The 22,818-nt window shown below is 34.7% G+C and overlaps 3 protein-coding genes across 5 annotated transcripts; all 3 read right to left on the bottom strand.

The window, feature by feature from the left end:
* Nucleotides 1-218: 218 nt before the first annotated feature.
* LOC105137113 (adenosine kinase 2) lies at nucleotides 219-13,751 on the bottom strand. Of its 2 annotated transcripts, none has more exons than XM_011042722.1 (12): nucleotides 13,575-13,751; nucleotides 3,887-3,940; nucleotides 3,741-3,787; nucleotides 3,586-3,617; nucleotides 3,385-3,486; nucleotides 3,237-3,304; nucleotides 1,929-2,005; nucleotides 1,714-1,811; nucleotides 1,563-1,633; nucleotides 1,423-1,489; nucleotides 1,148-1,331; nucleotides 219-695 (listed from the first exon to the last, which is right to left on the bottom strand). In XM_011042722.1, exons 1-12 carry the CDS (start codon nucleotides 13,655-13,657, stop codon nucleotides 553-555), a joined length of 1,026 nt encoding a protein of 341 aa, XP_011041024.1. In that variant the 5' UTR covers nucleotides 13,658-13,751; the 3' UTR covers nucleotides 219-552. The 2 variants fall into 2 exon arrangements, with proteins under 2 accessions (XP_011041024.1, XP_011041023.1); XM_011042721.1 differs by lacking the exon at nucleotides 13,575-13,751 and adding an exon at nucleotides 4,454-4,631.
* On the bottom strand, nucleotides 6,973-19,460 carry LOC105137115 (phenylalanine ammonia-lyase G2B-like). Of its 2 annotated transcripts, XM_011042724.1 has the most exons (4): nucleotides 19,324-19,460; nucleotides 9,979-10,472; nucleotides 9,361-9,474; nucleotides 6,973-8,918 (listed from the first exon to the last, which is right to left on the bottom strand). In XM_011042724.1, exons 2-4 carry the CDS (start codon nucleotides 10,362-10,364, stop codon nucleotides 7,169-7,171), a joined length of 2,250 nt encoding a protein of 749 aa, XP_011041026.1. In that variant the 5' UTR covers nucleotides 10,365-10,472; nucleotides 19,324-19,460; the 3' UTR covers nucleotides 6,973-7,168. The 2 variants fall into 2 exon arrangements, with proteins under 2 accessions (XP_011041026.1, XP_011041027.1); XM_011042725.1 differs by lacking the exon at nucleotides 9,361-9,474 and having other exon boundaries at nucleotides 6,977-8,918.
* LOC105137114 (phenylalanine ammonia-lyase G2B) lies at nucleotides 15,674-19,330 on the bottom strand. The gene is made up of 2 exons (XM_011042723.1): nucleotides 18,828-19,330; nucleotides 15,674-17,608 (listed from the first exon to the last, which is right to left on the bottom strand). The coding sequence occupies exons 1-2, from the start codon at nucleotides 19,211-19,213 to the stop codon at nucleotides 15,859-15,861; spliced, it is 2,136 nt and encodes a 711-aa protein (XP_011041025.1). The 5' UTR covers nucleotides 19,214-19,330; the 3' UTR covers nucleotides 15,674-15,858.
* Nucleotides 19,461-22,818: the final 3,358 nt, after the last annotated feature.

Here is a 22,818-nt window from a genome sequence, read left to right as displayed (position 1 = left end):
AACAGATCTTGGACAATCCAAATCTACAAGGACCGTCAAGTAAATACCTGTTTCTCTATTAATCTTCCATTGTATGCTCTTGGGTGCCTCAGCACGTAAATCCACTTTTATTCTGTGTATACAGAGAATAAAGAATTATATTATATAGTGGCTGGCTTTGATTTTCTATGATAATTTCCTATCATATACGGTTCAGAATGATCAAGAGGATAGCAGGATGAAATACGATACCCGGTGATAGGCCAGGTTTATATAAATAGCACAAATGACCGAATCCTACTTCATAGACAACAGACTCATCTGAACCAAACCTGGTTCACCATTTTTCATTATGAAAGAGAAAAATTGCTTAGTGGATTAAGCCAAGGATGGCTCGCCAGCTCTGTGGACTGCTACCCCAAGCAAGGCAACACTGGTGACTTGGAAAAAAAAAAAAACTCCTCTACCAAAATACATGGGTTCAGGAGAACGCACAGAAAAATTATGTTTAGGAGAACGCGCAGAAAAATCAACTCCAGTACAAAGTAAGAGGCTCGGATGGGGGATATGAGCCTACTTGAAATCGGGCTTCTCTGGATATGTGCAGCCTGACCTTTGGATAATGACATTTGCTGCATAGCAACCAGCTTTCACACAGTCTTCAACGGGCTTCTCTTGCACCAGCTGTGACAAAAATCCACCAACGAACGCATCACCTGCCACGGAAGAAAAGCTATTAAGATTTGCTCGGAGAAGTCAAGATTGCGAAGATACTAACACCAGGTATGAATCCTGCAGGAATATTGAAACTAATAGCAGCTTAAAACACTAAATTTCAGGATCTAACAGATGTTATCTTTTTTGCATTTCTTATAACCAAAGTAGATGATCTAGCTTTCTAGCAAGCTGCTGTTTAGATGGAGGGAACTAGAGATAAGATATTGAGTTCAGCTGTAAGGAAGAAAGTGCAGCAGAGACTAACTTTAAACACTTTGAGATTCAAATCAATGGATATATCTTAAAGATCTCTAGGCAGATACAAACATCGGGAAGTGCAGCAGAGACTAACTTTAAACACTTTGAAACTCAAATCAATGGGTATATCTTAAAGATCTCCAGGCAGATACAAATATCGGACAGACTAAAAAGATGGAAGAGAAGAGCGTACCTGCTCCATTTGTATCAACCAGCTTCTCCTTGGGTAACAATATCACAGGGAATAATTTCACCTTCCCATCCTCAGCAACTACAACAGGATCTGCACCTTGTGTAATAACAGTAATCCTCTTGTGTGCCCCTGATGCCTTAGGCCATTGAGAAATCTTAAGAGCAATCTCCTCAACATTCTCAGTCTGATAAACAAGAAAAATCCAGTAAGGTAAATTGCATGGTGTAGCTGAATTTGGTCCTCTGATTGACTATAATGCATGAAGAAACAATCACCTCCCATCCATGAACCTTTGCAAAGGTTCTGGCTTCAGTCTCATTCCCAAAGACATAGTCCATATAACTGTAGACAAAAGGTGAATAAGTTTTGAACCATTGACAAACATCATGAACAAAACAGAGGATGGCTAACTTACGGTAGAGCCTTCTCCTGCACATCCTTGAAGAACTCACAGATAAATGGAGCAGAGAGGTTCATCATGAAGACCTGCACATGCATGTCTCAGATTACGGAACTGAGAAAAGCAATAATTACAAAAGAGAAAGATCTGACTGGACAAGTTTTACCTTGTTGTTTGCAGCTGCGTGTTCAGCAACAAGCATAATGGATTCAGGAGACACGGTAAGGAAAAACCCAGCAATGTAGAAATATTTTGCCTTTTCAACTGTTTCAAAGAAAAAAAAAAGAAGGATTAAGTTGCAAAGGGGAGACCAGCATGACATATGGCCAACAACTAAACAAAGTGTTGAATATGGAAGCAGAGAAAGATAAATGGTAGTACCAAGTTTCCAATTTTCTGGACTCTTCAAGTGCTCAGATTTGTAACAATTTGCAGCAGACAAATTTGCAATGAGCGACCTGAACAAAAACTTAACTTTTAACCCAGAAAACATTGACAAATGCATAGTTTCAATTGCAAAGTTCACACCAACATGCAGTCTACTTTTGTTACAACATTTTATGTTGTAACAAGATTAGGGCTGATATTTATTCTCCATAATAAAATATTTGGCCCAGGGGTGAATGACAGTACACCTTGGCATGCCATCAATACTTCATGGATTACTAATAGCCCCTCCCTTGCCACAGATGCCACTACCTCCAACAGGCATACAACACATATGCTCAGCATGTAGAATGAAACTGGAAAAAATGTTGATCTTGGACACAGTGCTAGAAAACATGGACCCATGATAAATGGAAAGTCAATAAGCAGAAAATCACAACTAGTGCCTAACTAACAGCACAGGATCTCTATAAAAATTGGAGTGACGAATTATTTCTATTGCAAATAAATATTTAATAAAAAAACCCCATCCAGGGATTTAAAAAAAAAAATCCCATCAATACACCAATTGCAAAAGAATATTTAATAAAAAAACCCTAATTTTTCAGCGACATTTTGCAGGCAGATCACTCCATTTTTCACCTAAACTATCTCAAAATCATCTCAAAAACTCCCAAACACATTTTCAACCTCAAAAAAATTTTAATCAACCAAAATAACCCGATTATTTTTGTGCCTATAACCACCATAAATAAACTACTCGCTCCAAGGCAAACTGTAGAAACCAATGTTGGAGGTTTTTGTGGCCAAAATGAGGCTGAACATAAATTTCTCTCTCCTACCTCTCTTCTGCCATTTCTCTCTTCTCTCTCCCATCTAGGGACCAGAGTTGAAGACAAATGAAATTCAAGGACCAGTCATACAAGCCTTGAAAACCAAGCACTAAAGTGAACATATATTTCCAAAAAATCACTTAAATTTGTTGACAAAACAACATTGTTTAGTACCTAAAACACCCTACATGATGTTACTTTGTCTATGATGGACAATATAACACGGTGTCCAGTCCACATTACTATCGTAAACCACCATGCTCTTTTAGTTTCTTTTGTTAATTGTTAATGTTATAATTTTTCAATAATACAATGTTTCATATCCATAAAAGATTATACCAGTTATAAACAGCACAATTCTGAAATTTTTGAAACAAGAGCAAGATTCATGTCAGTTTGCAGCAATGTATTTAGCAAGGACAAAATAACGAGCAGATGCACAGAATTCTAACTCACAGGTAAAACTGACCTCTCACCACCAACAACACAAACAGCACATGTTCCAGTGGGAGCAGCCTCATCCTCATAATAATGTACCTGATTTCACATCCTCATTAAATCTCCTTGACAGTACAATCAACCTAAACGTTGGAAACAAAAGATGCAGGGTAATTTACATTAACACCAGCTTCAGTGGAGTTTTTCTTCATCTCCTCTCCAAACTTGTCCTTCCCAGTGGAGCCCATATAGCTGGTTGCACCAGGAATTTGGAGCATCCACTGCAATAAACAAAAGTCAAGAGGAGTAAAAACAAATTAGTCACATACAATAGAAGCATAACTACAAAAATGTATGCAGTCATATCTATCACAGCAAACCTGTGCAACTCTGATTGAATTTTGAGTAGCACCTAAACATAACAGAAAAAGCGATACTCATTAGTTTACGGGCATCGTTAAAATAATATTATTCATTAACTGAAAATATTAAAATTTAAACATGACATCATTAAATTCAGAAATCCTGATATTACCTCCAGCAATGTATTCTACATTGCCCTTGCTAGCCATTTCATCGTACCTTCAATATCCATAAAAACAATAACCATCAATACAATGTTTCAAATGCCTGAAAAAGGGAACCCTTATAGGAAAATGCATAGATATAAAAAGAACTCACATAGGCAAGTGCTTGTCTTCGGCGAGGATAGCATTGTTCAGCTTGATGTCATATCTATCAAAATAGTCCAATTAACGAAAATCAACAAAGGAAGAAAGGTATTTAAATTCCCAAACTAAATCACATAATACTTAAATTTGAAACGAATAGAATATGATCTAAACTGTAGAAAACAGTGATTTACAAAAAAATAGAGCTCAATTCTCACATTTATGAAATTCATTTAACACGTCAAACATTAAGAGTTTCTCAGTAGTCAAACAATCATGATGAAATTTTCATAAAGAGACAAAAACAGAGAGAATCAATCATGCAATGAAAGAACAAAATCAGATCTGTCATTGCAAACCAAAACACATGTTGAAAGCAGCTCAGATCTACCTCTTATTTCCAATCAGACAACAAGAACTAATCAATAGCTAACAAGCACGGATCAGACAGTATCGAATAATAAAGATTGAAGCATTAAAAGAACAACATCAAATAAAGCAAAGTTCAGGTTTAGGTTTCTGCAACAATGAGAACAATAAACATAGTAAAAGAGGTATTAAAAGAGACACAACTTACTTTTGCAAGAAATCATCGTCTACAACAGCAGAAATGTCGAGGAGTGGGTTTCCCATGCCTAACAAGATCCCCTCGCACGCCATTTTCGTGTTTCTTTTGTGATAGAGATAGAGAGAGAGAAACGGAGGAGCTTATGCCTGTAGAAGGAAGCGGGGTCGCAGGGAAAAATGGGGAAGCAGTGGTAGGTATTATAGTAGGCACCCGTTTGGAATTGAGATTAATTTAAAAACAAAAAATGATTTTTTAAAAATTATAAAATAATGTGTAATATCAAAAAAAAAATTAAAAAAATTATTTTAATATACTTTTAAATAAAAATAACTTTTAAAAAATCAACATTTACTTCACTTTTTTATTAATTTTGATTTTTATTCTGAAATAAGATAAAACATTGAATTTTATCTCACTTTCAAGTAAATGTAATCTAGCATCATCGTTAACCATTGGGAAGTATTTTATGACAATTCAAGGGAAATAATTTTCTTAGTAAATGAAATGAAAGTATATATAAATTGATTATACATTCATCCATAGAAATTTCAAATGTTCGGTGATAAAACTCAAAATCAAGTCAATAAATCAGCCAAAATGAGAATTTTTCTTACCTTTTGAATCAACCTTTGAGAGGGGGAAAAGGACCTTTCTCGTATTAAATGCCGAATACAGAATAAAAGGATGGTATTGAGAGAAAAAAGTACTGAGTGGCTAGAAGATAGATTCATAACAAAAAGAGGGACAAGATGAACCATATAACCTAATTGTTGGTGAGGTGTCGGTGGAGTCACCAACCTCCGCCACTGGCGGGTTTTCAAAGCGAGTGGTTGGGTTGATTAATTGGTTTAATTAAAATATAATTGTTTTTGTTTGGTCTCAATCTCACGTTTTATTTGTTTGGTAGTAAAGCAGTCTAAGAAAATTTTTTGTTTAAATATTTATTTACTGACTTTCATTTAATTATTTATCTACAGAAATAAAATAAAAAAAACCTTTAACCTACCGTGGAAAAAAAACATGAGATATTCGTACCACGGAGTATCTTGAAATTATTAGAACGTGTGACGTTGGTTTTGAAGAATTTAGTTTTATGTTTTAAAAATATTTTTGAAAAAAATAAATTTTTTTAATTTTAAATTAATTTATTTTTTATTTTTATATTATTTTAATGTATTCTTATTGTAAACAAATTTTAAAAAATAAAAATAAAATTATTTTAATATATTTTTAAATAAAAATTATTTTAAAAATAACCATTATTATATTCTCAACAATTTACAATTATATTTAACATAAAGGACATAAAGAAAAAGTTTTTTTGTGATAGTGTAAATACAAATTTGTTTTATAGAATCAATGGTTGGATTTAGCATTTTAGAGACACATTTAGCAGCGCTGAATCAGCAGATGTCTGATGGTGGTGGGCATTTCACAATTTATTTAATAATTATAATAAATGCTGTGATAATCTTAAAGATTTACTAACAGCTGCTATAAATGATCATAAACTAACCCAATTGAAAACTATGGTGATTAAGTTAACTTGTGAATTATCCCTCAAGCCTAAAACAAAGTTTTTGAATTAAAATTTTAAAAATTAAAATAATATTGTTTTAATAAATATTTTTTTCAAAAACAATATTAGAATTCATGTAGGCTATTCTCATCTAAATTTATTCAAAATAACTTGAAATAAAAATTGAGCGGGTTATGTTTTAAATCTATAAATTATCAAGTTTATTTATAAAATTGTATTGAAATTCCTTAATAATCTACGTATACCTATAAAACACGTACTTGTATAGAATTTGAATTAAATATAGTTTCAACTTCGAATTTTCAGTGTCCTCATCGTATTAATTAAACTCTGACAATTTCAGGTGGCCATCAACGGTTGATGTGGCGCTACGTGGCTTCGTGTGAGAAGCTCATCCCTCACTCTAGTATAAACTAGCCTGAGATTTTTTTGCATATTTTAATTATAGGAAAAAAAATATCTTGTGATTTTTTTAAAATGGCTATATTTTTTTATAATAATTATTTTGTCATAAATGTATAAATATGAAATGCATAACAAAGCTTATTTTGACCTCAGATTCATATTATATTGTGTCCTTAAATTTTAAATTTAATTCTTGAATTTGTATCTCATCGATATTTTTCCATCCTTTCAGGTAAACAAGGTTTTTTATTTTTTTGCATTGGTTACCAAAAAAAAAGAGTAAAATTTAGCAAGTGTAAGATCATGAGTCTAATGGTAGTTCCAAGTGGGTTTTTATTGTGGCCTCAATGTTAACATGTATTGTCAAGAAATCATGAACATGAAATGACAACCTTTTATGAACAAGAACATTAACTATTCTAAAAAATAAAAAATCCCTGAGGATTATATCTTTATAAAACCAAAAAGGTGGTCTTGCTTGCAAGTTTATTACATTTAAATGCAATTAAAGAGTGTAAGATATTGGACTAAATCATTTGAAATATGTACTGGTAGGCATTTAAGGAGTGGTAATGTAAAGAAATTTGACAGCAAAAAAAAACTAATCCTTTTCATTTAGGATGGCGCATTTTTTGTTGTACAAAGAAAGATTCTTTAATTATTTGAAAGTAAATAGACAATATAGATAGGCAATTTGCTTGTTACGAACAAATTGACATGACAAGTAAGCTTAGTAAGAAAAATAAAAAAAAGACGGATGATTACATGACATCCATAGCTTAGCAAATAGGAAGAGGAGCACCATTCCATTCCTTCAAGCATTCCAGTAAGGGATCAATCAACTTCCCTGCACAGATAGCTGTGAAAACCTTGTCGAACTCCTCGCCGGGAGATTTGACCTTCTCACCTGTTAGCAACCTAGTTCCCAATTCTTCCCTCACAAACTTGTACAGGGGGTATGACCTGCATTCCTTGATCCTGTTTGGAATAGCTGGATTTCCATTCTCAACTTCAAGTCTAGCATTCTCCACTTCTTTAGGCAAAAGGGTTTTCAGTTCTTCCTCAAAAGATCCGATCTTTTGGAAAATCGAAGTGGTTGAATTCCTTTCCCTTTCGCCATTCACCAAGGCATGCTCGACTAGTACTTGCCTTAGCTTTTGCATTAATGGATAGGTTGCACTGCAAGGATCGTCAATGTAGGAAAAGACATGTTCTCTGTCAACAACCTTGAGCAAGTCTTTTTCATAGAATCTTAAAGGGTGAAGCTCGTCACTGAAGCCCATTGTCAAGACTCTCTTAGCAACTTGATTGACAGTGTTCTTAACTGTGTTCTTTAGGTTCTCTTCTACGTGCCTCAAGTCAACGGCTTGGCATAGACCAACCAAGAAAGTGGTTGACACGAGCTTCAATATGTCAACAGCTTCAGCTGTTTTTCTTGAAGAAATCAAGCCCAGGGAGTTGACATCTTGGTTGTGTTGCTCAGCACTCTGGACATGATTGGTGACAGGATTGGCTAGGAATTGGAGCTCCGAGCAGTAAGATGCCATGGCAATTTCGGCACCTTTGAACCCGTAATCCAAGCTTGGATTGCGGCCACCAGTTAGGTTTGAAGGCAATCCATTGTTGTAAAAGTCATTAACAAGTTCAGAGAATTGTGCAAACATGAGTTTGCCAATTGAAGCAATGGCCAAACGAGTGTTGTCCATTGAAACACCAATTGGGGTCCCCTGGAAATTCCCTCCATTTAGAGCCTTATTCCTCGACACGTCAATCAAAGGATTGTCATTGACAGAGTTGATTTCTCGTTCGATCATTTTCGTTGATGTTCTAATCACTTCGATCAAAGGGCCTAGCCATTGTGGAGATGTTTGAAGAGCATATCGGTCTTTTTTAGGTTTCTGTAGAGTATCGATCTCATGTAACTTCTGAGCTTCTTTAACATAGGAGCTGCCATCTAAAATATGTTCCATAATAGCGGCAGCTTCAATTTGGCCAGGATGATGCTTCAATTTATGTGTCAGGTGATCAGTAAACTCAGGTTTTCCTTGCATAACTTCAGCAAAGATTGCTGACAGAACTTCTGATAGGATTGCCAACACATTAGCCTCAAAAAGCACCATTGAAGCCAGACCGGAACCCACTGCAGTACCATTCACTAGTGCTAGACCCTCCTTCGGCTGCAACTCAAAAAAGCCGCCATCAATCCTAGCTTGTGTAAAGGCTTCAGCAGGGCTTAGGGGCTCTCCATGGGGTCCAACTGCCTTTGAATTAGGCCTGCCTGTCAAGAGCCCAGCAATGTAGGACAATGGGACAAGGTCACCAGAGGCAGTGATTGTTCCTCTAAGTGGCAAACATGGAGTGATGTTGTGGTTGAGCAGCTTGGTGATAGCTTCCAGCATCTCAAATCTTATGCCTGAATAACCTTGAAGCAGGGTGTTGGTTCTCACCAACATAGCTGCCCTGGTTGCTGAGCGAGGTAATGTATGGCTAGACTCCGTATCATTGCCGAAGATACCAACATTCAAGAACCTAGTGAAATAAAATCCCATAAACCACATTAACAACAACCTTCAAAAAAAAAAAAAACATTTAGCTGACAAGTTTATTTGGTAATAGGATTTTAATTAGTTAGAACCTCGGCGAAGTGTGGGTGACAATTTGTAACAAAAAAATGTTACTAGCAGCTAGGACAGTTTCTTGCACTCTTTCTTAATATTGGCAAACCATAATTAACGAAGTAAATTACAAGTAATTAGTGATGCTTCCCTTCCGGGATGGTAGACTTTTCTCTTCGAATATTTTTTATTTGATGGTTAAATAACTCAATACGAGTCAAGTCAAGCTGGAAATATACACAAAGTAGATCATTTTATTTGAAATTCAGGCACCTAAATGATCTTTAATACGTAATTTAAATAAAATCTGATTACCCGCCTACCACCTAAATGCTGGACTTCCACGTGCAACTTACCAACCAAACAGTATCAAGTTAACAAGACAGCTGATGAAACGTGTGCGTGCTAATTTCAGGCATTTTCCATGAGAGTGAAGGAGCACCTCACAAGCACCTGTGGTATCTTCCTCCCTGAAAAAAACTGAAAGAACCCTTTGCTAGATGTCTTAACAATCGATCATTATTGCTATATGTCTTGGGATTTTTGCCAGAAATGATCCAAAATTCCAATTAACAGAAAGAACCCTTTGCTTCCATTGTTTTGAAAGGACCAAAAGAAGACATTAATAATTGTTAATACGTTTGTTACATGATTAGATCAATTTGTCTATGTGATTAATGATTCAACTGCTAACGCAGACATATATATGTTGTCAACGTGGACGCCACTAACAGGACCGGATCGTGTCCACAACAAGACCTTTTTTTTTTGGTCTCTAACAAGAATTTAGTTTTTTTTGTCCTGGGAAATATCAATACTAACAAGCCAACAATCCCCTATTTAAAGCAACAAATTAGCAATATCATGACAAAAAAAAAAAACCTACATAATATATACAATAATAAAAAAGTTACCTTGCTAGCAGTTAAGATACGAGTAGAGTAAATTTTGGGATTTGTCATGAGTTTGATTACCTTATAAGCTCCTTTTGAAGCTCTCCACCTTGCTTGGTTCTTCTATGTGAGGTTGCACCAAAACCAGTAGTAACACCATAACTGTCTGTGCCCTTGCTCATGCTGTCCATGACCCAGTCACTGCTGGCTTTGACACCAGCTCGAGCCTCCTCTGACAACTCCACCACGACACCAACGTCACGGCTGGCAATCGCAGTTACCTGGCCTATGGTCAGGGTCTCACCTCCTAACTTGACCACAGGCTTCCTGTACTCCTCGATCATGCGCTTGACCTCATCCAGGTGGCTTCCTTTTAGTGACTCTGCCGCCATGCCCCAGTTCAAAGGGGCGTTAGTGTTAAATCCCCGTGAACCATTGCCATTGCGTGAATCTTGACAAAATTCCATTTTTTTCCTGTAAAGCGATGATCCTCAATGCCAAGATGGGGGAGAGACAAAAAATGAGTGATGGATCGATTGGTATGATCAAAGAGAAAATGAGAGAGAAGAACGGATGTGTGAGCACAAGGAATTTCAGTTTACCCAAAAATCCTGAGTTTGTTCACTAAAATTTAGGTGCTTTAAACAGAGAAGGATGGGGCGGGTTGGCCGATGTGCTGGTTGATGTTGTGGTAAGTAGCATGCACTTTAGTGGTGAATTTTCATCGTGAGTGCATGGTAAATCCAAGAATCATGGCGGCTGGATCAATGCCAGGCAAAATTATTATAGAAGAAAATTCAAGTAAAATTTATTAATTGTAATCATGTGCTTCTTTTGGCTAGTCCTACTGAGATTTACTTAGTTGGGTGTGAAAACGGCCCGAACAGCTTCTTTTTTTTTTTTTTGAAAAAACTGTTATTAAAATATTATTTGGTATTATGGTTCAACTATTTAAAAATATTTATATCGAACGTAGGGTTTGGACAAGTCGTTGGCTGATACATAGGATAGCCATAATGAAGAAAAAATCAACGAATCCAAAAAAAGCCTACGAAGACAACAAAGAAAAGTATATATTTATCATCCTGAAAGTCATTGACTGATGTATATGTATCCTTCTCTCTTTCGAGAAGAAAAGCAGAGCATAGAGACTACAGAGCCGCCTTTATTAAACCCTGCTTGCCCGATAATTTGAACCTGCTCTGAGTGGAGTTGTAAAAACCTAGGTGAGAATTAATCAATTAAATTTGAAGTTACCTGTCAAGTTAATTTATGATCCAAACCCTTTTTTCAGTTCTTCAAAGCAACTAGTTTAAGGTTTGCTGTTTGAGAAGGAAACATTTACATGTTTCCCATGATCAATTCATCATTACACGTGTTATGATCCTTTTCTTCTATGCTGTCAATGGACGATTGCCCATAATAAAGCCTTTATGGTGAGCAATAGTAATAAAAAAGATAGAAAGAAGCATATTTATTTACACAAATAAAATAAACATGTCTCTATGGAAACAGTTTTTAAGATAAATTTATATATTTTTAAAACAAGAAATATATGAAATTATTTTTATCTTTTACTCCCGGTATCGTGAGGTTCCTGGTAGATATCCAGCAGCCTGCATCAATTGAAAAAGACACATCAGTGGAGAACACCACACTGCACATATTCTTTAAGAAAATGTTAAAAAAAGAAGAAAATAGTAGCCAGGAGCTGTTGTGGTTAGACCGGAACAAGCACAGTCGGGGTTCTGATCCAGTGAGGGTAGGTGAAGACAATGAGAAAATCATAGAGACATCAGGCTTACAGGCTTTACTTAATGTGTTAAACTCTTGGATAAGCTACATGTATGGTTGTTGAGAGCCTCACTCTATACACATAATATGGTCAAAGTGAAATTAGTCAAGCTTATTTTTTGGGCAAATTATTGAATAAAATCATTTTCGTTAAAAATATATTAAAATATTTTTATTTTTATTTTTATTTTTAATATTAGTATATTAAAAATTAAGTCTGACTTCTCTTTTTTTTTACGACCAAAATCTTTTTCTCCTCTGATTTTTTCTCCAAATTCAGAATAGAATAATGATTAAGATAAACGTGACTGAAAAAAGATCGAAAGTGAAGGTTGTTGGCGTGGCTGGATGAAAAGCATGCGGTGGTGCCGTTGAAATTAAAATCAAGCCACAACCCTTGATTTGAAATTAAAAACCCTAATCGTACTTTAATAGATCCCTTGTCGAAATTGCAAACAGGCAGCGGAGCATACGGCGAAACCAAGATAGCAGGGGACTCTCGAGCACAGCTTGGAAACAGAGGTGCAACTCTCATGTTACAGTGTAGGACTTGTGGCACGACAGGTGGACAGCCATGTGCCTCTTAGAGGACACTCGAGAAAGAGACTTGAATGACCTCTACCGACCATTGGGACCAACAGCTCGAGTGTTTGCTGTCACTGGTTTGAACAAAGGTTTTGGTTGTGTTCCTCTTGTTAACAAGGAAGATGCTCGGAGAGAGCCATCGACAATCTCATGGATATGGCTATGATAATCTCGTCCTCAAAGTTGAGTGGTCTGCACCTCGCTGGATCAAAGTAGATGAATTTCCTCCATCAGAAAGTTTTAGTTCTAGTGCTCTGATTATGTTTGTTCTGGAATCATGTTCCTTTTTTTTCTTTTTCTTTTTTGCAGCATGCTTTTGCGAAGAGGTAGGTGCTGCCCTCATCAACTGCTCCTCGTTTCTTTGTCAATAAAGACAAGAGAAAGAAAGGAAAAAGGTGGTGATAAATATTTTACCAGACGGGTTTACACCATGTTTCAACAAAAATACAAAGATAATTGACTCAGTATAACTTGGTTGGGATAAAAAACGATGCTTGTTAGTTGACAGGCATCAATAAAATAATATTACTCATTAACTGAAAATATTAAAATTTAAACATGACATCATTAAATTCAGAAATTCTTATATTACCTCCAGCAATGTACCTTCAAATAGGAAAATTCTGCATTGTCCTTGCTAGCCATTTCATCGTACCTTCAACTATCCATAAAAACAAGAAGCATCAATACAATGTTTCAAATGCCTGAAAAAGGGAACCCTTATAGGAAAATGCATAGATATAAAAAGAACTCACATAGGCAAGTGCTTGTCTTCGGCGAGGATAGCATTGCCCAGCTTGATGTCGTATCTATCAAAATAGACAAATTAACGAAAGCTATTCAAATTCCCAAAGTAAATCACATAATACTTAAATATGAAACGAATAGAATATGATCTAAACTGTAGAAAACAAAGATTTACAAAAAAAATCGAGCTCAATTCTCACATTTAAGAAATTCGTTTAACACGTCAAACATTAAGATTTTCTCAGTAACCAAACAATCACGATGAAATTTCTTAAAGAGAGAAAACAGAGAATCAATCATGCAATGAAAGAACAAAATCATATCTGTCATGGCAAACCAGAACACACGTTGAAAGCAGCTCAGATCTACGTCTTATTTTCAATCAGACAACAAGAACTAATTAATAGGTAACAAACACGGATCAAGCAGTATCGAATAATAAAGATTGAAGCATTAAAAGAACAACATCAAATAAAGCAAAGTTCAGGTTTTGCTTTCTGCAACAATGAGAGCAATAAACATAGTAAAAGAGGTGTTAAAAGAGACACAACTTCTGCAAGAAATCATCGTCTACAACAGCAAAAATGTCGAGGAGCGGGTTTCCCGTGCCTAACAAGATCCCCACGCACGCCATTTTCGTGTTTCTTTTGTGAGAGAGAAGGAGAGAGAGAAATCGAAAGAGAGAGACACGGGAGCTTACGCGTGTAGAAAGAAGCGGGGTCACAGGGGAAAATAGGGAAGCTGCGGTGTCAATCAGGTTAATTATTTTTTGTTTGATTTGTTTTTTATAAAAAAATAATTAAATTAAATTATTTTTAAAAAATAGTTTAAATTGGTTAATTTTGGCTCGGTTTTCCAGATAAAAACCTGTTTAAATCAGTTTAGTTTAATTTTTTAGTTTAGCTCGGTTTTTTATCTTAATTTTCTTGATTTGGTTTAGTTTTTTCGGTTTGGTATTTTGGCTCGGTTTTCCAGATAAAAACCTATTTAAATCAGTTTAGTTTGATTTTTTAGTTTAGCTCGATTTTTTATCTTAATTTTCTTGATTTGGCTTAGTTTTTTCGGTTTGGCTGTAGTTTTTTCTAGTTTTTCCGGTTTGGTTTTAGTTCGGTTTTTTTAGTTTCAGATTTATAAAACTAAAATCAAATCAAACCAATTAATTTTTTAAATTATAATCAGTTTAATTATTTTTTTACAGTTTAATTTTTGTAATTATTATTTTTTATTTTATCAGTTTAATCGATTTTCAGTTATTTTTCTCATCCGTAAGTATTATAGTAGGCACTTGTTTGGAACTGAGATTAATTTAAAATAAAAAAGGATTTTTATTTTAAATTATAAATTAATAGGTAATATGAAAAATAAATTTTAAAAAATAAAAAAAATATTATTTTAATATATTTTAGAATAAAAATTACTTTAAAAATCAAAATTTACTTCACCCTCGAGCACCCTTTAAATGTGTTATTATTGTTTAGTTAATGATGTATTTAGCTTATTTTCTATCCATTTTAATTTATTTTAATATTTATTTTATATTTTATAATAACAATGTATTTTTCTCGAGATAATGATCAAAATAAGATAAAATATTAAATTTCAGCTCATTTTGTAGTAAATATAAATAGCATTACCAGTTTTTTATATAATTTTTTTAGTAAATAAAATGAAAGTATATATAAATTAATTTTACATTCATCGATACAAATTTCAAATATTTGATTATAAAACTCAAAATCAAGTTTATAAAACAGTCAAAATAAGAATTTATTCTTATCTTTTGAATTAACCTTTCAGAGTGGAAAAATAAAAAAAAAAAAACCTTTCTCAAATATAAAATAAAACGATGGTATTGAAAGAGATAAAAGTAATGAGAACTCCAAAGATAGACTAAGAACAACCAGACGGATAAGATCTATAACCTCATTGTTGGTGAAGTGTTGGGGTAGTCCCCAACCTCCGCCACTTACAGGTTCTTAAAGCTACTAATCACGTGGCTCGGGCTGTGCTATAAGTTAAATATTTTTATTTTTTATAAAGAGTTATTTATGTAAATTTTTTTAATGTATTTTAATAACTTAAAAAATATAAAAAAATTATTTATGTAAATTTTTTTAATGTATTTTAATAGCTTAAAAAATATAAAAAATATATTTTAATGATAATCATAATTATCAAACTTGGCTTGAGAGTTGACCCGACCAAAAAGTCAAGTTTTTTGTTAAACGAGTTGATTTGGTCAAATTAGAATCATAACACAATTTTTTACAATTTTTATTTTATAAAAAGAATGATGATATAAAAGTAAAAAAATAATAAATGAAAAATGAAATAAATAAAGAATAAATTAAATTTTGGGTCAAGACAACCTAAATTAAAGTTTTTAGGACTTAATTAAACTTTAGATTAGTTTATTTAACCAAATCAAGAATGTAATTGAAGAACTAATAAATTTAGATATTTAATTAAACTTAAAATTAGTTTAATTAATAAAATTAAAGGGTTGTATCTTTGTAAAAACAAAAAGGTGTTCTTGCTTAAAAGTTTATTAGATTTAAATGCAATTAAATAGCGTAAGATATTGGTCTAAATAATTTGAAATCTGTACTGGTAGGCATTTGAGGAGTAGTAGTGTAGAGAAATTTCATAGTAAAAAAACTAATCCTTTTTATTTAGGATTGTGCATTTGTTGATGTACAAAGAAATATTCTTTAATGATTTGAAAGTAAATAGACAACATAGGCTTACACTTTTCTTGTTACGTACAAATTGACATGACAAGTAAGTTTAGTAAGAAAAAAGAAAAAAGACAGATGATTACAGGACATCCATAGCTTAGCAAATAGGAAGAGGAGCACCATTCCATTCCTTCAAGCATTCCAGTAAGGGATCAATCAACTTCCCTGCACAGATAGCTGTGAAAACCTTGTCGAACTCCTCGCCGGGAGATTTGACCTTCTCACCTGTTAGCAACCTAGTTCCCAATTCTTCCCTCACAAACTTGTACAGGGGGTATGACCTGCATTCCTTGATCCTGTTTGGAATAGCTGGATTTCCATTCTCAACTTCAAGTCTAGCATTCTCCACTTCTTTAGGCAAAAGGGTTTTCAGTTCTTCCTCAAAAGATCCGATCTTTTGGAAAATCGAAGTGGTTGAATTCCTTTCCCTTTCGCCATTCACCAAGGCATGCTCGACTAGTACTTGCCTTAGCTTTTGCATTAATGGATAGGTTGCACTGCAAGGATCGTCAATGTAGGAAAAGACATGTTCTCTGTCAACAACCTTGAGCAAGTCTTTTTCATAGAATCTTAAAGGGTGAAGCTCGTCACTGAAGCCCATTGTCAAGACTCTCTTAGCAACTTGATTGACAGTGTTCTTAACTGTGTTCTTTAGGTTCTCTTCTACGTGCCTCAAGTCAACGGCTTGGCATAGACCAACCAAGAAAGTGGTTGACACGAGCTTCAATATGTCAACAGCTTCAGCTGTTTTTCTTGAAGAAATCAAGCCCAGGGAGTTGACATCTTGGTTGTGTTGCTCAGCACTCTGGACATGATTGGTGACAGGATTGGCTAGGAATTGGAGCTCCGAGCAGTAAGATGCCATGGCAATTTCGGCACCTTTGAACCCGTAATCCAAGCTTGGATTGCGGCCACCAGTAAGGTTTGAAGGCAATCCATTATTGTAAAAGTCATTAACAAGTTCAGAGAATTGTGCAAACATGAGTTTGCCAATTGAAGCAATGGCCAAACGAGTGTTGTCCATTGAAACACCAATTGGGGTCCCCTGGAAATTCCCTCCATTTAGAGCCTTATTCCTCGACACGTCAATCAAAGGATTGTCATTGACAGAGTTGATTTCTCGTTCGATCATTTTAGTTGATGTTCTAATCACTTCGATCAAAGGGCCTAGCCATTGTGGAGATGTTCGAAGAGCGTATCGGTCTTGTTTAGGTTTTTGTAGAGGATCGATCTCATGTAACTTCTGAGCTTCTTTAACATAGGCACTGCCATCTAAAATATGTTCCATGATGGCGGCAGCTTCAATTTGGCCAGGATGATGCTTCAATTTATGTGTCAGGTGATCAGTAAACTCAGGTTTTCCTTGCATAACTTCAGCAAAGATTGCTGACAGAACTTCTGATAGGATTGCCAACACATTAGCCTCAAAAAGCACCATTGAAGCCAGACCGGAACCCACTGCAGTACCATTCACTAGTGCTAGACCCTCCTTCGGCTGCAACTCAAAAAAGCCGCCATCAATCCTAGCTTGTGTAAAGGCTTCAGCAGGGCTTAGGGGCTCTCCATGGGGTCCAACTGCCTTTGAATTAGGCCTGCCTGTCAAGAGCCCAGCAATGTAGGACAATGGTACAAGGTCACCAGAGGCAGTGATTGTTCCTCTAAGTGGCAAACATGGGGTGATGTTGTGGTTGAGCAGCTTCGTGATAGCTTCCAGCATCTCAAATCTTATGCCTGAATAACCTTGAAGCAGGGTGTTGATTCTGACCAACATAGCTGCCCTGGTTGCTGAGCGAGGCAATGTATGGCTAGACTCCGTGCCATTTCCAAAGATACCGGCATTCAAGAACCTGGTGAAATAAAATCCCATAAACCACATTAGCAACAATCTTAATTGAAAACAAAAATAAATTAGGTGACAAGTTTATTTGGTAATAGAATTTTTAATTAGTTATTCTTGCAAGAACTTCAGCGAAGTGTAGGTGACAATTTGTAACCAAAAAATGTTACTAGCAACTAGGATAGTTTCTTGCACTCTTTCTTAACATTGGCAAACCATAATTAACGAAGTAAATTACAAGTAATTAATGATGTTTACCGTCCGGGACACTATACTTTTTCTCTTTGAATATTTTTTTATTTGATGGTTAAAATAAAACAAGACGAGTCAGGTCAACTTGGAAATATACACAAAGCAAAATATTTTATTTGAAATTCAGGCACCTAAATGATCTTTGATACGTAATTTAAATATAATTAGGCCGGTTGGAAATATTCAACCCTTTATAATAGTTTATTTCACTGCTTTAATCTGATCACCTACCTAACCACATCATCTCTCTCTATTTTTTTTTGGTCCTTGCTGGACTTCCACGTACAACTTACCAACCTAACAATAACAAGTTAACAAGACTGCTGATGTAACGTGCGTGCGTGCTAATTTTAGGCATTTTCCAGGAGAGTGAAGGAGCACCTCATATATAAATTAAGGCTCACATGCCCTTGTGGTATCTTCCTCCCTAACAAAAACTCCTTAGGTTTTAATTTTTAATTTTTTTTAATCTTTATGACACGACACAATACATCATCTCCCACCTTAACAATCGATCATTATTGCTATATGTCTTGGGATTTTTGCCAGAAATGATCCAAAATTCCAATTAACAGAAAGAACCCTTTGCTTCCATTGTTTTGAAAGGACCAAAAGAAGACATTAATAATTGTTAATACGTTTGTTACATGATTAGATCAATTTGTCTATGTGATTAATGATTCAACTGCTAACGCAGACATATATATGTTGTCGAACGTGGAAGCAACTAACAGGAACGAATCGTGTCCACAACAAGACCTTTTTCTTCTTTTTTTGTCTCTGACAAGACATTAGTTGTTTTTTCCTGGGAAATATCAATACTAACAAGCCAACAATCCCCTCTTTAAAGTAACAAATGAACAATATCATGGCAAAAAAAAAAACTGCGTGATATGTACAGTAATTAAAAAAGCTACCTTACTAGCAGTTAAGATACTATTAAAGTAAATTTTGGGATTTGTCATGAGTTTGATTACCTTATAAGCTCCTTTTGAAGCTCTCCACCTTGCTTGGTTCTTCTATGTGAGGTTGCACCAAAACCAGTAGTAACACCATAACTGTCTGTGCCCTTGCTCATGCTGTCCATGACCCAGTCACTGCTGGCTTTGACACCAGCTCGAGCCTCCTCTGACAACTCCACCACGACACCAACGTCACGGCTGGCAATCGCAGTTACCTGGCCTATGGTCAGGGTCTCACCTCCTAACTTGACCACAGGCTTCCTGTACTCCTCGATCATGCGCTTGACCTCATCCAGGTGGCTTCCTTTTAGTGACTCTGCCGCCATGCCCCAGTTCAAAGGGTCATTAGTGTTAAATCCCAGTGAACCATTGCCATTGCGTGAATCTTGACAAAATTCCATTTTTTCCTGCAGTATAGCGATGATCCTCTATGCCAAGATGGGGGAGAGACGAAAAAAGAGTGATGGATCGATTGGGATGATCAAAGAGAAAATGAGAGAGAAGAACGGATGTGTGAGCACAAAGAATTTTCTGGCGTAAAAAATTATATGAGGGCTTTATAGTAAAAACAAAATTGAAGTTGCGAGGCTCTAAATGTATGTAGGAATTTTCAGGTTACCCAAAAATCCTGAGTTTGTTCACCAAAATTTCGGTGCTTTAAATAGAGAAGGAACGGGGAGCGGCAGGCAGGTGGAGGGTGGGGTGGGTTGGCCAATGTGTTAGTTGAAAAGTGTACGTGGCCGTTGGATCATCATGGGATTCAATGGGTGGGATTGTGACACTTGGGATGTTGTGGTAAGTAGCATGCACTTAAGTGGGGTCCCATAACTGGGAGGATTTCCTGTTCTTGTCAAAAAGATAGAAGTTTGGGGAGAAATGGGGGTTGTTGAGAAGTGGCACATCAGCACTACGTCACGGCTCTATTTCTTATTATTTAATCAATGATTTTTTCTGCCATTAAATTTAAATCACCATATCTACCTTAGTTTCCCTTCCATAAATGGCGGAGGAGATTATAATCATCGACGGTGTCTGGATATCATGAACACATCCATGCATATATTTACCTGAAAATAGTAAAAAATCCATTTTTTCTCTATTTATCCACACGCGGAAATGCTATGTAACTCGATTGATTTTGTTAGTTATTTTCCTTTTAAAAAATAAATATTGATAATTATATATCATGGGATATTTACGGATTATTTTGAATTTCTACAGTTTCTCTTTGATTTCTTATAAACTTTCCCGTCATCCTAGCTTTCAAGTTGATGCAAGCTATTGGACTAGGGCATTGTTTCTAACTCGGCCTTGGTGTTAGGTATTTCTTTTTTTATATTAATTACACCAAGTTGTGAATTTTCATTTCGAGTGCGTGGTGAATCCAAGAATCATGTCGGCTGGATCAATGCCAGGCAAAAATATTATAGAAGAAAACTCGAGTAAAATTTATTAATTGCAATCATGTGCTTCTTCTTTTGGCTACTCCTGATGAGATTTACTTAATTGGGTGTTAAAACAGCCTGAACAGTGTGCTTCCTGGCAAAATTTGGAAAAGAAAATTGCTATTAAAATATTATTTGGTGTTCCGGTTCAACCAATTTTAAGAATTTATATCAGATATAATTGAGGATAGTTAGGGTTTTTTTTTACAGCTGAAAGCCGGGACCAAGTCACGTACTGGCTGATACATAGGATAGCCATAATGAAGAAAAAATCTACGAATCCAAAAAAAAAAAAAATCTACGAAGACAACAAAGAAAATGATATATTTCTCATCCTGAAAGTTTACCCATATACATCCTTCTCTCTTATGAGTAGAAAAGCAGAGCATAGAGAACCACCTTTATTAAAACCTGCTTGCCCTATTGTTTGAACATGCTCTCATAGAATGGTTGGAAAAGTGTGTTTTTAAAAAGATTTAATTTTTTATATATTTTAAATTATTTTAATATATTGATTTCAAAAATAATTTTTAAAAAATAAAAAAATATTATTTTGATATATTTCAACATTAAAAATATTTTAACAAACAATCACAAATATATTTCCAAACACGCTCAAAGTAGAGTTGTAAAAAAACTAGGGAAGAATTAATTCTTTTCTTATCCTTTTCATTTTAATTCGCTCTATTTTCGGTTATTAATGTGAAACTTTTCATTTTGAATTCTTTATCCACGTCACAATTAAGAAATTTATGAAAAATCTATTTCTTATCCCTCACGTAACATTTGAACCATGGTGTTATTAAAATCTATCTAAGCTAGCGGGTTGATCCGAAAACTATCTCGGACCGGCTGCAAAAAAATCAGGCTGGAGATAAGCTAGTCAAATACAAATAACATAGTGAATCATTCCATAACTCAATAAAAAATAAATTTAATTTTTTAAAATTAAAATAATGTCACTTGAAGCTAACCATTAACAAGAAAAGCTGAAAGTATTCAACTCATGGCCGGCCGTTCTTCATTTGTAATGTGCAGCTCTTTAGCCATTTCTTTTTCCCAGACTCCATGCACTGATTACTTGACAATTTGAAAGCCATTTTGGTTTTTTTTGTGCATACCTCTACATCTGTAGCCTATCTCTTGGACGTTTCATGCTTCCAATTAAGGACCTGCGGAACCTTGTACCATTTTGCAGCGATCCCTTTGCCCCCATGGTCTGCACACCACTGTTTCTTATATATAGAATGCAAATCACAAGTTCAGTTTGGTTTTATTAAATGTACTGTATTTCTCTTATATATAATAATATTTTGAAACCTCGCAGCAGAATCCTACGCAGTCCAGCAATGGCAAACAAAAACAAAAAATAACAGTGAAGAGAGAAGAAAAAACTCTAGCCAGTAAGCATCCATGGATTCACATCCGTGTAGCCATCGTCATTATTTCATACGTCGCCGTCAAGCTTGCTTGCTTACTAGCAAAATATATTAAATAGATTTTTCCGGTATTTGTAAGAGACCCCCATAATCTTTAATTATTGTCTCCTTGTGCTAAAAGAACCGGGATAAAAAGAACAATAAAGGTGTTGCTCCCTTTTTTGTCCTTTTCTTGAATTCGTCTTCTATTTTTTTATTGAATCTTTTTTAATTTTTTAATACTTAAAATTATTCTTATAATTTATTTTAATTTACTTCTATTTTTATTTATTAATATTTAATTTTAATATATTTTTTATTATCATAACATTAAAATAAAATTATCAAATACAACAAAGTAGTTTATGATATTAATTATAAATTTAGCGTACTTATCCATAAAATTTAAGTAGATTTAACATGTTAAATTTTTTAAAAAATATTATTTTAGATTTATTTTAAAAAAATCAAACTATATTTTTTATTTTTTATTTATATGTTTTCAAGATTATTAATTCATATCAAAATAATATTTACTTCGATTAATTTTACACACGAGCCAGTAAAATAATTGGATTAAAAAATTTGAAAAGATTTATTGGTTAACGTGATAGGTAGGAGGGTTCTTACATTTCTTGTACTTGCAAATTCCCCTTGTCCTCACCAACTTGCAGTGGGAAAGCCTGCTTGCCACCCCCATTTTATTTTTATTTTATTGCGGTTGGTAGGGTGCTGCCATTAAAGTCTTCTTTGCCCCCACCTCCTCCTCATCCACTATAAATTTCCTAAATATCTCTACTGATCGGAGTTTATTTATCTCAAACAATATAAATCGTTCTCTAATTAATTTGTATTTAATGTTGATTTTATGACGCTAGCTGATTGTTTATGCCATGTATGGTGTGTTGTCGCAATCCTAATGCCAGTAATTACAGTGCCATCCGTTCGATATTATCTAAATTGGAGCTGCAGCAACCACACGGATGATTAAAAAAAAATATTCAGGAAATTAAACAAAATAGTTAGTGGCCCTGAGACCAGGGAAATTGTCCTTTTCCTTTTCCTTTTCTTTTTAAATTTTTATTTTTCAACCATTTTTTCCCAATTTTCTAAAACCTAAAAGTAGTTGAATTGATGGTGCTC

Source organism: Populus euphratica, unplaced genomic scaffold (assembly GCF_000495115.2).
Source record: "Populus euphratica unplaced genomic scaffold, PopEup_1.0 scaffold63.1, whole genome shotgun sequence".
In the NCBI taxonomy this organism is placed as follows: Eukaryota; Viridiplantae; Streptophyta; class Magnoliopsida; order Malpighiales; family Salicaceae; genus Populus; species Populus euphratica.
This window is presented reverse-complemented; position numbering and strand designations above follow the sequence as displayed.

Excerpts from the sequence above, each read along its gene's own strand:
- LOC105137115 (XM_011042724.1), bottom strand. The coding sequence starts at position 10,364 with ATGGAATTTTGTCAAGATTCACGCAATGGCAATGGTTCACGGGGATTT. Across the intron at positions 9,475-9,978 it reads CTTCAAAAGGAGCTTATAAG|GGAGGAAGATACCACAGGTG; the intron begins GTAATCAAACTC and ends AGTTTTTTTCAG. Across the intron at positions 8,919-9,360 it reads AACTTGATACTGTTTGGTTG|GTTCTTGAATGTTGGTATCT; the intron begins GTAAGTTGCACG and ends TTATTTCACTAG.
- LOC105137113 (XM_011042722.1), bottom strand. The coding sequence starts at position 13,657 with ATGGCGTGCGTGGGGATCTTGTTAGGCACGGGAAACCCGCTCCTCGAC. Across the intron at positions 1,634-1,713 it reads ACGCAGCTGCAAACAACAAG|GTCTTCATGATGAACCTCTC; the intron begins GTAAAACTTGTC and ends ATGCATGTGCAG. Across the intron at positions 1,490-1,562 it reads GTGCAGGAGAAGGCTCTACC|TTATATGGACTATGTCTTTG; the intron begins GTAAGTTAGCCA and ends TTTTGTCTACAG.
- LOC105137114 (XM_011042723.1), bottom strand. The coding sequence starts at position 19,213 with ATGGAATTTTGTCAAGATTCACGCAATGGCAATGGTTCACTGGGATTT. Across the intron at positions 17,609-18,827 it reads CTTCAAAAGGAGCTTATAAG|GTTCTTGAATGCCGGTATCT; the intron begins GTAATCAAACTC and ends TTATTTCACCAG.